The sequence below is a fragment of the Penicillium alfredii genome (assembly GCF_028826965.1).
Source record: "Penicillium alfredii strain IBT 34128 chromosome Unknown utg000011l_segment0_segment0, whole genome shotgun sequence".
Classification (NCBI taxonomy): Eukaryota; Fungi; Ascomycota; class Eurotiomycetes; order Eurotiales; family Aspergillaceae; genus Penicillium; species Penicillium alfredii.
In genome coordinates this window covers 2,596,467-2,610,594 of record NW_026622708.1, presented here as the reverse complement: position 1 = coordinate 2,610,594, position 14,128 = coordinate 2,596,467, and the positions used below count along the sequence as shown (strand labels likewise).

Sequence of the window (14,128 nt, the reverse complement as noted above, 5' to 3'; positions counted from 1 at the left end):
TTGGATATTTGAGCCTGATCTCTTTGTATTATTTCGGGCTTCTTGATGTGATACCTCCCCTGCAGAACCGCAGTGGCAATCCCTTTCTTCTTTTCACTTTCATCCACAAAATTCTGTGCTATTCACCCCAAACCTTCCTGTGACTCTACTTGATCTTCCTACATATCTACGAGTACACCGATGGTGTTTGATGACTTGATTCCCCTGGTGGTCTCCAACTTTCTCTATGTCTATGACAGCAATCCAATGCCTTTTGGCCTTGAATAATCTCTGCTACAACCTCTAAAGTACTCAACTATGCCTCGTAATAAATCTCATACCTTAGATACCTTATTTGCATTGACTCCTTATTGGTGGATTAGTGGATCTATCGTGTATGAGTGATACAATAAATTACACATATCTTTGGTTTGGAATGGGTAACATAACACTTCAATTACCATACCATCCGGAAACCGTGATCGTGGCCTCAACTCCGCAAAACCTCCCGACTCGCCCTCCTTTGCCCTCGTCCTCCATCCACACCCTCCTTTTCTCTTCTTTTTCTTTCTGGCCAACTCAGCATTTCCCTGGCCCTCTTTGTCTTTTTCTTCAGCTCCTTTTTAATCCAATTCAGTCACAATGGTAAGTGGCCTCCACGATTACTTGTCTGATCCTTCGAAGAAACCACCTGGTGTCCAGCCGGCTCCAAACCACGCCCATTGCCTCACCCAATGGCTCTAAAATACGATAACTGACATATCTTGCTCAATTTCACAGGCCTCACCTCGTCCTGCCTCCCCTCTGACCTCGGGCGCTGAGTCCGGCCCCGACTCCAAGTCCCCTGGCTCCGGCTCCGGCGCTGCTGCCACCGGCTCCTCCATCAGCCGTCCCTCCTCGCCCACTCCCCCCGGCGGTCCTCGCGCGGCTATGCGCCGCCGTGCTGCCGCTGACCACAAGGAGTCTCTGCGCAATGTCCGACCCAGCTCGACCCGCTCGGCCGGTGCTGGTGGCTCGTCGGGCACGATGCTCAAACTCTACACCGACGAGAGCCCCGGTCTGCGCGTTGACCCAGTCGTGGTGCTGGTGCTGAGTCTGGGTTTTATTTTCTCGGTTGTTGGACTGCACGGTAAGCAATTACTTTTTTTTTAATTGGCTATCCTTGATATAGGGGGGTTGGTGAAGCATTAGTAGCCCGAGGACATAACTAACTTTATGTCTTGAACAGTCATCGCCAAGATCACCCGCAAGTTCTCTGCGTAAATGTCTTTCAATCTTCTTTGATTTCGTGCATCTCGTCGCAATCGACCCTTCGAGGCTGAGGCTGTCAACTCTCGGCATCGAATTGTGCGAGTCCCCATCTTCTCCAACATCTCTCTCCTACGACCTGGCTCCTTCTCTCCTATACCCCGTGACTTATTCAGTCATTTCACATCAATGGTGGCGTCGGAATCTCCAGTTTCGGTGTTGACGCCACTTCATCTCCTTTTATTTAAACATGCGTGTGTAATGTGTTTCCATTGGCGGCGTTCCAAACTTCCGCCGTAGACCTATCCGCTGTATAGGTCTGTCTGGTTGGCACGGAGCCGTTGGCGTGTCTTTCTTGTGTGGTTGTTGCTAGGCTGTCGGGTTTTTGCTTGTTTCCGTGCGATTCGATGCGCCGGATAGAGTTCTGGTGGCCAGTGCAACGGCTGGATATGAGAAGAGTGCTGCGGCGGTGTGATATCAGACGCGTCTGTACAATAGAAGAGTTCAGCTTGCGCCTTGCAGTAAATCAACTTACTACTTGGATTCTTGGCTAAAAAAAAGAACAAAACACCCATTCGAGATTTCGACTGTTGGATGTATGAATCTAGCTTCAATCAGCGAGGATCGTAAACGAAATAGACTTCGAGTATGGCTTTAATCACTCGGCCCACACTGAGGATATGTATATATTTTGAAAATGGCCCTTTATTTAACCTTTGAATTACGAAGCTACCGGTTTGGTGTGTAGAGTAATGTCCTGAACTCGGCTCTCTCGCTACCATCAACGTACCATCAACGTACCATCAACGCATGTATATAGAATTCAAGCCCACCAAGAGACAATTTTTTATTCTAAGGCGGACCTGTTCGTTATGTCTAGGCATTACTACTGTGGTTGCGGACTGGATGGTGAGTTGTAAGATTCCGATTGTATCGGATGATATATATAAACATGACTCCCCCGAGACCTGTTTTCGTGCGGGTTTTAGATTGCTTTTCTGCGCTATGCCATATAGCATAGGGCTGCAGGCCTCATAAGACTTGCACTTAAAGTTTATTTACGGGAATATTTGGTCTGGCATCGGGAAGCTTATAAGACATGCAATGCATATGGGGTTTTAAGAAAAAGTCCAATAAGGGTAGCTCGTCTAAGAAAACCAAGCCAGAAGAAACCACGGCAAAATAAATCACGAATCCTAACGCCAGGAGGGCCAAACGTCACTGAAATCGATTGCGAGCACATATTCTCAACCCTCCTCGCAACCGCCGACTTCTCGTCCCCATTCTCCGCAAAAGAAAAAAAAAAAATCAAACCCAGAGAACATATCAACGCTGCACCTTCATGTTCATGCCATCGGAAGAAATAAAAAAAAGTCGTCGCGCTCCATGCTCATTTATACCCAATCCCCTGCTGTTGGGGAGGCTGGGCCTGAGGGGGCGGTTGCTGCCAGCCGCCAAAAGCCTGCGGCGGCGGCTGTGGACCCCATTGCATGTGTGGAGGTGGCCGGGTGTCAGGTGTGATGTCAGGCCGGTCCCTTGAATATTATGGTTAGTATCCTTTCTCTTTCCATGTATTGAGACCGTTGATACAAACCTGAGATCCTGAGTGTACCGACAGGTGTAGCATGTCACCTCCTTTATAGAGCGTTAGTTATGACCTTGAAAGGGAATCACTGCACGGAGAAAGCTTGGTGCTGAGTGCAGAGAGGAGAGGTGCTCACCTTGTACTTGTGAATTGCCAGAGGAATCAAGGGCTGGAATGGGATAATGTCAGAAATATTAACCAGTTGCTTCAATTGCCTAGAAGATGAAGCTTACGATGAAGCAGACAGTGAAAAAGGGCCTGGTTCAATTTGGTAGTCAGAATCAAAAGTTAAATCACAAAGAGGAAGAATAGTAACTCACCATCGAGTGATGCAGTGGCCATTCCAGTGCTGGCCTGAGATTCGCCAGCAATTAGCCGGCGATTTTTATTTAGTGGACACCGTAAACAAAAGGTGTCAGGGATTTCAACCCACAATTGTAGCAGTAGGCCCGAACATTCTCGTAGCCCTCCAGAATTGAAGTGAACTCTGTGATTCTAGTCAACACCCATTGGAATAAATAGTACTAGACCAGTCCGACACCGTGGACACCCCAGGAACGGGTGGTTCCACTTTGGCGGCTGGGTCCAGCAAGAACGTGGGGACAGGCAACTGACCATGAGTTCCAAACGTGATACAGATAGCCATGATGAAGATGAGCCCTTGGGATTGCTGTAGGCCAGGATTCTCTGAGAGATATCGAGGACAACAGCCTTGAAACCGCAGAAGGCAGCGGTATTTAGGGGAGTGTGGCACTGTGGCTTGGCACCTTGGCGGACACGTGAGGGAGTCATGTGATCTATATGTTACAAGTTGATGAATTGGACCTCAGCTACAAGTAGAGAACTCGATCAAGTCATACATGGATAGAGATTTGAGAATTTTATTTTCAAGTCAAGCTCAACCAAGCCCGTTCTCATGTGGGGCCCCACAGGCTAAATAGACATAACCAGATGCGATAAATCAAGGATCGCTAGCATAGCATGGATTTTGTAAAACGATGCTCGGGGTAGTCTCTTCGCTCGTTGCTCATGAGGCGAGGAATCGAAGATCACCATTACTGGGTCTTGAAGAGGAGGATTGCACAGTGTCCAAGGTAGAAGTAAATGAAGTGCTTCGTCTCTGTAAGATAGTCAGCGGGGTCGATCTGAGCCATTCCTGTGCGAATTTCCAAGGTCACTACTGACCATGGGTGACGAAGCTTCCAAAGTTGCGTCCTACAACACAGTGCCAGGTTGCGCCCTTTCGAGAATCAAACTAAATAATCACGTTTAGTGATGCGACAAGCGAGAGTGGGGGAGGGGTGGCCGACTTCTTTCTTGATATACTGCGCGATATCCTGTGGGTTATCAGTGAAATACTCTACAAAGTCATTGCAAGGGTAGAGATGCTTTCACCTTCTCAACGTGATACTTCTCCATTGCCTCGATCGCTGAGTAAATTAGTAGGGGTTTCGTTACGCAGCAAAGAGGGATTCATACAAAGAGCAATGGCTTCCTGCTGCATGTCCTCCGTCTATAGCACGACATAAGTATCCAAAAATTGAGCCAGTAGCCTGTTGTCTCTTACCATATCGACGGACTTGATTTGCGCTGCACGTATCGTTTAGTGGGTGGAACAATCACGCGGGGCAGGAGAACCTACCCTCCAACTTGTCCTTCTTTTCGGTAGTCATTATTGCAAATAGTAATCGGTCACACTTTCTGAATGAGCGTGATGTTGTAGTTTTCAGTTGGTTCGGGGAGGTGACAGTGATTCGAGAGGATGAAGTATCGCGGTGATCGAGGGCGCGTGGGCCGACCGCCTTGAGCGTAATCACTTTATTGCCAACATGAGAATTCACCGCCCGATAGACCGCCCCGGGGGGGGTTTAGAGCGCAGAAAAAAAAAATTCCTTTGCTTAAGTCTTCATTCTAACTATTCCGGCCTCTGAACACCCAAAATGGAGAACACCAGGGTGTTTGTGAGTGGCCTTCCACCATCATGCTCCAATGATCAACTTCGGAAACATTTTGCAGGCCGTTTCCAAGTCACAGATGCTCATGTCCTGCCAAAACGTAGGATGGGCTTTGTCGGCTTCAAAAACCAGGATGCCGCCCAGCAAGCTGTGAAACACTTCAACCGGACATATATGAAGATGTCCAAGATCATGGTTGACATGGCTCGTTCGGTATGTCAATTCTACAGTGTTATCGGCCCTGATTTACTTCCCTTTCATCCCCATGTGCACGCTGACCAGTGAAGGTGGTCCTGGGACTGACCAAGATTCTTGTAGATTGATTCAAACCCCCCTGAACGGGCTCACCCCACACGGAAACGTGATGCTGGCAAGGAGGACACATCGTCAGACAATACGCTGAAGCGCAAAAGGGATGCAGAAGCCAAACCACAGGATCCTAAACTGCAAGAGTACCTCTCTTTGATGCAGCATTCCTCTAAGACCCGCACATGGGCAAATGATGATGACATAGCCAAGCCGACCGACGACGTTGCACCAGCCATTAACCAATCTTCCCAGGAGATCAATATATCCGAGGAGTTGCCTTCCCAGTCGAAAAAGGCCAAGACGGATGGTGTCATGACTGAAAGAAATATGCAGCCGCAGCCGATGGTTGTTGACAGAAACAGCGATGAAGGACAAGGGGAAGCACCGACTCAGAATGACTCGGCGGCATCTGAAGCCGAGGCCAAACCAGTCTCAGATGACGACTGGCTTCGATCGAAGACAAGTCGTCTTCTCGGTCTTCTGGATGAAGAAGAGCAGGCCGAGTTTGAGAAGCAGCCAGTTGATCAGCCGGCTGTGCCACCAACAGACAGTACTGACGAATCGCGTAATGCAGCGATCGAGAATATTCCTTCTCAAGCTACACAGGATGACGATACAGCCCAAGTGGCACCCACAGTGGATACAAATGTCGAGCTCATCCGTAGCTCTGCCCGTTTATTCGTCAGGAATCTGGCCTACGACACCACAGAAGCGGATCTCCAACCGCTGTTTGCTCCTTTTGGAAAGATTGAAGAAGTGAGTTCTTTTTCTTCTACTTCATTTCCCTCCTCGGCCCTCCAGCACCTAGCATACTTGCGAAGAAGCTGGTTGGGTGCTCGCATGATGATCTTCCTGATAGGGACATCCGATGCAAATAGCAAATGATGTCACCAGGACAAGAGATTTTAGTAGATGCTTCTTGTATATCTGAAGAGCAAACCCTTTTTTTTATTGCACATGCTCATTGGCTACTTTGGACCAAGTGCTAATGTTACCCAGATTCACATTGCATTTGACACTCGCGCCACGACCAGCAAAGGCTTCGCCTATGTCCAGTATGCCGATGCTGATGCCGCCGTGGATGCTTATCAAGCTCTTGATGGGAAGCACTTTCAGGGACGACTTCTTCATATTCTACCGGCTTCTGCAAAGAAGACATACAAGATTGATGAGTACGAGCTCTCAAAGCTTCCTTTGAAGAAGCAAAAGCAAATCAAGCGTCGGATGGATGCCTCATCATCCACCTTCAGCTGGAACTCGCTCTACATGAACGTGAGTCTGCCACCAAGCCAATATTGCATTGTTTTTGTCATATGCTTATTCCTTTTGGATAGACCGATGCCGTAATGTCCTCAGTAGCTGAAAGACTCGGAGTCTCCAAATCGGACCTGTTGGATCCCACTTCGTCGGACGCAGCAGTCAAGCAAGCACATGCTGAGACGCATGTCATTCAAGAAACCAAAGCTTACTTCGCGGCAAATGGGGTAAATATCGACGCTTTCAAGGAGCGTGAACGTGGAAACACGGCGATCCTAGTCAAGAACTTTTCGTTCGGCGTTAAGATCGGTGACCTCAGGAAACTGTTTGAGCCGTATGGCCAGATGATTCGACTTTTGATGCCGCCCAGTGGCACAATAGCAATCGTCGAGTTTGCGAGACCCGACGAAGCCCAGAAGGCGTTCAAGGGCCTTGCCTACCGCAAGCTGGGTGATTCCATCTTGTTCCTGGAGAAGGCACCCAAGAACCTCTTCGACTCTACGTCGGCACCGTCGACACTTACCTCGGAAACACGGGGCAAGTCTCAAGGATTCTCTGTCGCCGACACCTTTGCTGCAGACGAGCCCACCGACGGTCTCGCAACGTCAACACTATTCGTAAAGAACTTGGACTTCTCCACAACCAACGAGAGATTCCTCGAGGTCTTCAGACCGCTAGATGGCTTTGTCACCGGGCGCATCAAGACCAAGCCGGATCCCAAGAATCCGGGTCAGACTTTGAGCATGGGATTTGGATTCGCCGAATTCAAGACCAAGGCCCAGGCTCAAGCTGCCCTGGCTGCCATGAATGGATACAAGCTGGACCAGCACGAGCTCGTCATCCGTGCGTCTCACAAGGGCATGGATGCCGCCGAAGAGCGGCGCCGCGAAGACACCGCCAAGAAGATCGCCGCAAGACGGACCAAGATCATCATCAAGAACTTGCCGTTCCAGACCAGCAAGAAAGACATCAAGTCCCTGTTCGAAACCTATGGAAAGCTTCGGTCTGTGCGAGTGCCCAAGAAAATGGACCGATCAACTCGTGGATTTGGATTTGCCGACTTTGAAAGTGCTCGTGAGGCGGAAAATGCCATGGACGCGTTGAAAAACACGCATCTTCTAGGCAGGAGACTGGTACTGGAATTCGCGAACGAGGAGGCTGTCGATCCCGAGGAGGAGATCGCAAAGATAGAGAAGAAAGTAGGGGAACAGGTGGACAGGGTCAAGGCCCAGCAGCTTATGGGCACGGGGCGAAAGAAGTTCATTGTAGGGGCCCAGGAGGACGAGGAGGCATGAAGGCGCTTTTCTCCCTGCGAGAAGGGCGTTGTGTCGATTGGCCCGCGACCATCCCTTGCGTGGATACGGATGTACGATTTGTTACGCAAAAAGCAAAAAGCAGAGAGAAAAGAGAAAAAGAAAAGAAAAGATACCCCGAACACGTTCCTGCGGCTGTCACTGCCCTGCAGTCGGTCCCTCGTGCATCGTGCAGTTTTTCGGTTCCTGGACCTCCCATCCTTGGCCTTGCCCTAACTACTCACCCTATATTCTCTGTATCCTTCCTCATCTGTTTCCCCCACCATCAACCAGGTCTGACTTGACTGTGGATTGAAGGGTTAAATTGGCTTGTTTTGTTCCGCTCATTCATCCAGAGATCATCTAGTCTGCATTCCAGCTATGATGTGCTCCGGTGGTCGCGCATTCCTCATGGATAGCGATGAGTGATGTTGTTGGACATCGAACATTCCGGCTCCCTGGCAATTGTCACAGATCACTGTCGATTGTCGTCAATGCTGGCTTGGAGAATGATTTTCCAAGGTCATTTCCTGCAGCACAAAATCTCCGAACCGCTCATCACTGGATCGTGCTGCTGAGCATCCCTTGCATCGGGAACAGCTTCCTTCATATCGAGCCCTTTCTTGACTCCTGATTTGCTGCGGCAAGGACGGCTGGGTTGTCCTTTGCTCTCCACGTCGTGTCTGGACGCGCGAAGGCCAGGCAGGACTGGCGCCTGTCCAGGAGTATGGCGTTCGAGGGACGTAGTGCAGGCAAAATGCTAGCAATGCTGCGACGGAGGGGAGATCCCCTCCTCCCCATGACAGGAGAGCGAGAGAGTTATGGTGCCCTATAAACACCATCCTGCTCGCTCTCACATTCTCTTTCCCAGGCTCTTACATTCTCTTCCAGACGTCTGCGTTCTTGGTCGGTCGTTTGTGACTGTGCTGCGTTCTTTGCCAGGCAGTAAGCATTCGGCGGTGCTTCTCAACTTCCCCTCCTCGTTGGAATCTGTCATTCTTTTCGAGAAGCCCGTTCTTGGTCCGCTGCCATGGCTGCTGACTGGCAACCCGAGTGCCTCGTGCCTCAGAACCAGCCGTCCCTGGAGCCTGTGGGAGCTCATTCAGACCGAGCTCTGCAGAATACCTCTGGGAATGTCCAGTCATATTCCGATCCTCTTGCACACAGCGAGGCCCCTGGTCGAGATGACCACCTCCAGCAGCTCGGCTTCAAGTACTCTCATGCTCCACCCCCTCCTCACCCTGTGGTCGGTCCCAACTTGCACCAGCAGGCCGTCGCGGCCCGGCTTCATGCCCGAAGGCTTCGGCGGCTTCACTCCGTCGGCCCTAATGTGTCATCCCGCCGGGCAAGAAGCTATCTCAAGTCTCAGAAGTACTTAGAATACCGGGCCCGGCCTCGACGGGATACGGGAAAGGACGGGGATCCCGTATGGTCTGACGAGTTGGAGGATGCTTTCCAGCAAGGTAATTCAAAAGCAACAATCATCCAATCAAGCCATAGCAAATGCTGACTCTGGGAAACAGCTCTCGAGGCCAACCCACCCATGGGTCGAAGGAAGTGGTCTGAACGTGGGAAGTCGTACGGACGGAATGAGCTGATTGCCGAGTACATCTTCAAGTTGACCGGCAAGAGAAGAACCCGAAAGCAGGTCTCAAGTCACCTGCAGGTGCTCGACTCGTTTCTGAAGGGGGACCCTGATTGTGAGTGGCAAGCATGTGTCGGTTTCTCTAAAAACATTGTTAACACGTTCCGGCAGGGGAGCGACTGGTTCGAGAGACGTCGGCTGAACGGTCGAGTGGACATGCTCAAGCGGCCGCCCCCAAATGGCGGACATCGATGGACCACCCTGCGGCATCCAGTCATTATGGTGGCCACACTCCCTCATACCATGACCACATGAGGTCAATGCAGCCCTACGGAGGAGATCTACCGCCGCCTCACTACACCCTGGGCTCCAACATGCAAGAGGCCGGACCTAGCAACATCCACGGGTTCAGCTTCGACATGTGGGTAAGCGCGCCTCAGCAGGTGAACCGCATCGACAAGGCCTTGCACGCATATACCCGACTCCAGGGAGATCTGCACCACCCTGCAGCGCCACCCATGCCTCTAGAGAGTGTAAACGGATGGCGCTCCTCATTTCCTCACTTGTCCTCACTGATTGACGATTCTAATGGTTCCCTTGACTGCGATATCATCTTGCTGGAGGTCAACCTCCAGTTGATGACTGACTTCCCTCCAGCGGGCTCGCGGCTGGGAATTCAACTAGACCTCGATTTCGCTCACCCAACTGCAGGTGATGTGCTGATGGTTGGCCAGATGGACAACTGGACTTGCAGTACACACATCTACAAAGACAGTCAAACACTACAGGAGAGTTACCACGATCTCCCCAAGACACAATCGACAAAGGTCAAGCCACTCTTTGAGTCCTCTTGGTGGGCTAAACTATTCACTGAGTTGACTCAGGAGAAGCGGATAGCCGAGGACTCGGGACAGCCCGAAGCTGCGCACGCCGCTGATGACCACGCCCGCCGCTTCGTCCGCTCTCTGTCCGCGGTGCAAGAGCTGCGCGCCGTGCCACCTAGCGCTCGGCGGCTCTCGAACCAGTTCCAAGCTCACCATGGCGAGGAAAGCAAGCGCATGGCGATTTTGGTCTGGAAATTCCGCCAGACCCGGCCTGGCGAAGTGGGCACTACAACCTGGCGACGACTGATTCCGCCGCCAGATAGAACCTCCACCAACAGCCCGCGGCCTAACTCCGGCGTTGACCTCCCCCCTCTGTCTCTGGAATCGATCCTCCTTAACAACAAACCCTCTCAGCCCCAGCCCGTCTACCATGCGCAGCAGCCGCAGGACTTGATCCACCCGCAGGGCCAGCCCCAGCCCCAATGGCCCATGTACCAACCATCCCACGACAATGTGGCTAATATCTTTAATTCGTCCGGTCATCTCGACTTCATGACGTCGATCTCCAAGGCCGAAGATAGCCTTGGTGACAAGACGGCCGTGACCTCCGTGCTGGACTCGTTCCCTGCCAGCCTCGCCCCGGAGACCTCCCAACCCAGCAGCGTGAACGCCTCCAGCGGCGGGCCCGTCATGCTGAACGTGCACGATTTCCCGCTCTCGCACTCGTCGCTCGGCTACAGCATGGGCTCCGACACCCCGCAGTACGTCCCATCACAGCCGCACGGGATCCCCATGCACGACAGCAGCAGTAGCATGCTCAACGGCTTCTTCGCCCCGGGCACGCAGTCCCTCGACGATCTGGGCCACAGCCACACGCCGTGGGCCACGCACTCTAACCCGATCTCTGGGGATGTCGGCGCCGCCAGCAGCTACCACCATCTCCCCTTTCCAACGGAGCATGCGGTGCCCGTCTCGCGCGAGCCGCAGCAAGCGCACCACCACTTCGATGGCCTCATGCCGCCGGATGACCTGATGGACAAGCTTGTCGGACGCATTTCCAATGGCTCCGGCATGCATGGGGCGGGCCCTGATCATGCTAATGCCGGCTATGCTGACAACACTTCGGTGGACGCCGTTTAATGACCCCTTTTTAACTACTTCACACTACTAAAACACAAGAGAAAAAACAAAAAACCTCACAAAAATTTATTGGTAATGATAATTTTTTTGAAGCACAATCCATGTACGCGGATACCTGTACTGTTATTTCTTTTCTTCTGTCTCATCTCTATGTTTTTGATCCGGGATGGGAAGGGTGTTTATGATGGGATCTATGGGTGTTCAGAAGGGGACCAACCAAACCCCTGGCGTTTTGGGGGAGAATAAACCCCCCTGTTGGATTTGTATTCTTCGATTCTTCCACAATCGATCTCTTTCTTGTATATTCTGTCTGCTGCAGGGTAAAAACCAGTTTAGCCGCCACCTTTAGCCGGTATGCCCGGGCTGGATAGTGTCAGATACCGTGTGGCGCACTTTAGCCTGGAGCCCGCTTTTTTCTACTGCATTTGAGTTGATATTTGCCGTTGCTGAATTTATTAGACTGAAAACACTTTCAAAATGCTGGAGGCCACAATTTGAGGTTTTTTGGCCTCGCCATATCTCTATCAGGTCGGTTCCAGCACTCACCTTACAAGACGTGTATACTCACTAGTCCTTCTAGAATTCTTGGGTTCACTTGATAACTATGGCTGCTCCTACCATCAAGCTGAATAGCGGCTACGATATGCCCCTCGTGGACTTCGGGCTGTGGAAGGTCAGCAATGACACCTGCGCCGACCAGGTCTACAATGCCATCAAGGCGGGTTACCGCTGCTTTGACGGGGCGTGTGGTGCGTTTCTTTTCTTTTTGAATTCATAACCCCAGATCTGCAGACCACAAGGGGGGAATCGTCACTGACCACACATAGCATAGATTACGGCAACGAAGTCGAAGCCGGCCAGGGCGTAGCCCGCGCCATCAACGAAGGACTGGTGACACGCGAGGAGCTCTTTATCGTATCTAAGCTATGGAACAGCTTCCACGAAGAAGACCAAGTAGAGAGGGTCTGCCGCAAGCAACTGGACGACTGGGGCATCTCGTACTTCGACCTGTACATCGTGCACTTCCCGATCGCCCTGAAATTCGTGGACCCGAGCGTACGGTATCCACCAGGATGGACATCAGCCGACGACAAGCTGGAGTTCAGCAGCGCGACGATCCGGGAGACCTGGACAGCCATGGAGACGCTGGTAGATGCGCAGCTGGCGCGCAGTATCGGGGTCAGCAACTTCAACGCCCAGCTACTGATGGACCTTTTGCGGTTTGCGCGCGTGCGTCCGGCTACCCTGCAGATCGAGCATCATCCCTACCTGACGCAGCCGCGGCTGGTCGAGTATGCCCAGCGTGAGGGTCCTGTTGTCACGGCGTACTCGTCGTTCGGCCCGCTCAGTTTCCTTGAGCTTGAGCTTGACGATGCTCGCGATACCCCGCTGCTGTTTGATCATGCCACTGTGGCGGCTATTGCTGATAAGAATGGTCGTACCCCGGCTGAGGTGCTCCTGCGCTGGGCTACTCAGCGCCATATTGCTGCCATCCCCAAGAGTAACAACCCCACGCGTCTGGCGCAGAACCTCCAGGTTACCGACTTTGACATTGAGGCTGGTGAGATTGAGGCCATCAGTGCTCTGAACAAGGGACTGCGCTTTAATGATCCGATTGCGGTGAGTCCCCCTTTTTGTTTGGTTGAAGTGTCCATGCTGATCGATGCAGTACGGCTTCTATGCGCCGATCTTCTAAACGGATGGATAGCACCGAATATTGATAACCGTGTTAATTAAAAATAAAATTAATTCCCTGTAAGAATGGATTGGTGCATTTACCATTAGAATTGCTCGCTTTCTGTATTTGTGTCTCTATACTTATGTTGTCTCTATACTTCGGCGTAGGCCAACGCCAAGACCCACCGCGACGAGATCGACATCCTCCATCTTTCGATCCGCTCTTCTCTCCAAGTCGCAACCATGTCCTCCCCCTCAGTTCTGGCGCGCCTAGCCTCAGGGCAGGTGCACATAACGACGAGTCCCGTGCCACGCTCATTGGGAGAGAGCAAGTTGGTGCTGGCAGCACTCCAGAAATTCGGCGACGTGATAACGTTTCGCAATCTGAAGGTACTTGCGAGCCTACACTCGACAGAGCCCGGCCTATATATCCACACATACTGACACACGTGGAAACGCAGTACGACACCACAAACGACTCGAAAAACGACAACCGCTCGATCGTGGCCATCTTCGAATCGACCGACGCCGCGCAGCGCGCCATCGCCGCGTCGCCGTTGACGGTGGACCTGCCCCAGGACTCCTCGTCATCCGTCTTATCGAAAACAAATGCGCCCTCCGAGCTGACCTGCACTATCCAAGCCTCATACCACAACCATGAGCGCGCCATGCGCCGCAGCCCGTTCTACTCTACGTACAATATATTCAAGAACAATGCCGTGTACGAGGACCTGACAGGAAGAGAAACTGGGATCCCGCTGCCCGCGCTGGGCGATGCGCTGGCTCGGAAGAAGTATTATATCTCGAACCGTGTCAAGGATAAAGTTCGTCAGGAGACTGAGTGCATGGGTGCTGGGAGTTTGATGGGGTTGTGGAGGGAGGGGATGGAGTATACAGAGGACAGCGGGTCGAATGGCAGTGAAGAGCACAAGGAGACGCAGGGCGTGAAACCCGGGGAATGAGTGAAGACTCTTGAGGCTTGTCGTCTTGCCCATATTCCCCCTCCCAGGGGAGCGTATCACACGATCCAGGCGCCCTTACCAGGTGTTCCCATTGCTCCGCTGAAGACTCCCTCGAGGGGATGTATTCAACCTGCATTTGGCGCAAAGGAGCGAAATACCATGAAAGCTCCATGCAGTCAGCATGGCACGGCTCAAAGCCTACCTGCCGAGTTCACCGGCAGGAAGGCATATTGCCGCCTGTCTGCGTTGCATCGCACCATATGGTCCATTGGCGGCCATGCATGTTCTCTGCTCAAGCTATGATATAGTAAGCTG

At 52.0% G+C, this 14,128-nt stretch overlaps 6 protein-coding genes across 6 annotated transcripts; 4 read left to right on the top strand and 2 right to left on the bottom strand.

The window, feature by feature from the left end:
- Positions 1–621: 621 nt before the first annotated feature.
- NUU61_009396 (SEC61-beta family protein) lies at positions 622–1,242 on the top strand (the record flags this gene model as incomplete). The annotated part of the gene is made up of 3 exons (XM_056659921.1): positions 622–624; positions 760–1,108; positions 1,208–1,242. The coding sequence occupies 3 exons, from the start codon at positions 622–624 to the stop codon at positions 1,240–1,242; spliced, it is 387 nt and encodes a 128-aa protein (XP_056508214.1).
- A 1,375-nt stretch (positions 1,243–2,617) lies between these two features.
- On the bottom strand, positions 2,618–3,458 carry NUU61_009395 (rhodopsin family protein; the record flags this gene model as incomplete). Its single annotated transcript, XM_056659920.1, has 7 exons — positions 2,618–2,762; positions 2,822–2,862; positions 2,949–2,981; positions 3,046–3,070; positions 3,133–3,166; positions 3,246–3,299; positions 3,338–3,458. 7 exons carry the CDS (start codon positions 3,456–3,458, stop codon positions 2,618–2,620), a joined length of 453 nt encoding a protein of 150 aa, XP_056508213.1.
- A 409-nt stretch (positions 3,459–3,867) lies between these two features.
- NUU61_009394 (dynein light chain DYN2) lies at positions 3,868–4,485 on the bottom strand (the record flags this gene model as incomplete). Its single annotated transcript, XM_056659919.1, has 7 exons — positions 3,868–3,932; positions 3,998–4,067; positions 4,123–4,149; positions 4,208–4,242; positions 4,292–4,325; positions 4,380–4,402; positions 4,455–4,485. The coding sequence occupies 7 exons, from the start codon at positions 4,483–4,485 to the stop codon at positions 3,868–3,870; spliced, it is 285 nt and encodes a 94-aa protein (XP_056508212.1).
- Positions 4,486–4,752: 267 nt separating this feature from the next.
- On the top strand, positions 4,753–7,628 carry mrd1 (RNA-binding ribosome biosynthesis protein MRD1; the record flags this gene model as incomplete). The annotated part of the gene is made up of 4 exons (XM_056659918.1): positions 4,753–4,980; positions 5,086–5,832; positions 6,076–6,348; positions 6,411–7,628. 4 exons carry the CDS (start codon positions 4,753–4,755, stop codon positions 7,626–7,628), a joined length of 2,466 nt encoding a protein of 821 aa, XP_056508211.1.
- Positions 7,629–8,655: 1,027 nt separating this feature from the next.
- abaA (transcription factor AbaA) lies at positions 8,656–11,174 on the top strand (the record flags this gene model as incomplete). Its single annotated transcript, XM_056659917.1, has 3 exons — positions 8,656–9,088; positions 9,149–9,325; positions 9,382–11,174. 3 exons carry the CDS (start codon positions 8,656–8,658, stop codon positions 11,172–11,174), a joined length of 2,403 nt encoding a protein of 800 aa, XP_056508210.1.
- A 604-nt stretch (positions 11,175–11,778) lies between these two features.
- Positions 11,779–13,813, top strand: NUU61_009391 (uncharacterized protein; the record flags this gene model as incomplete). Its single annotated transcript, XM_056659916.1, is given in 4 exon segments — positions 11,779–11,923; positions 12,007–12,794; positions 13,020–13,241; positions 13,253–13,813. The coding sequence occupies 4 exon segments, from the start codon at positions 11,779–11,781 to the stop codon at positions 13,811–13,813; spliced, it is 1,716 nt and encodes a 571-aa protein (XP_056508209.1).
- Between the last annotated feature and the right edge of the window lie 315 nt (positions 13,814–14,128).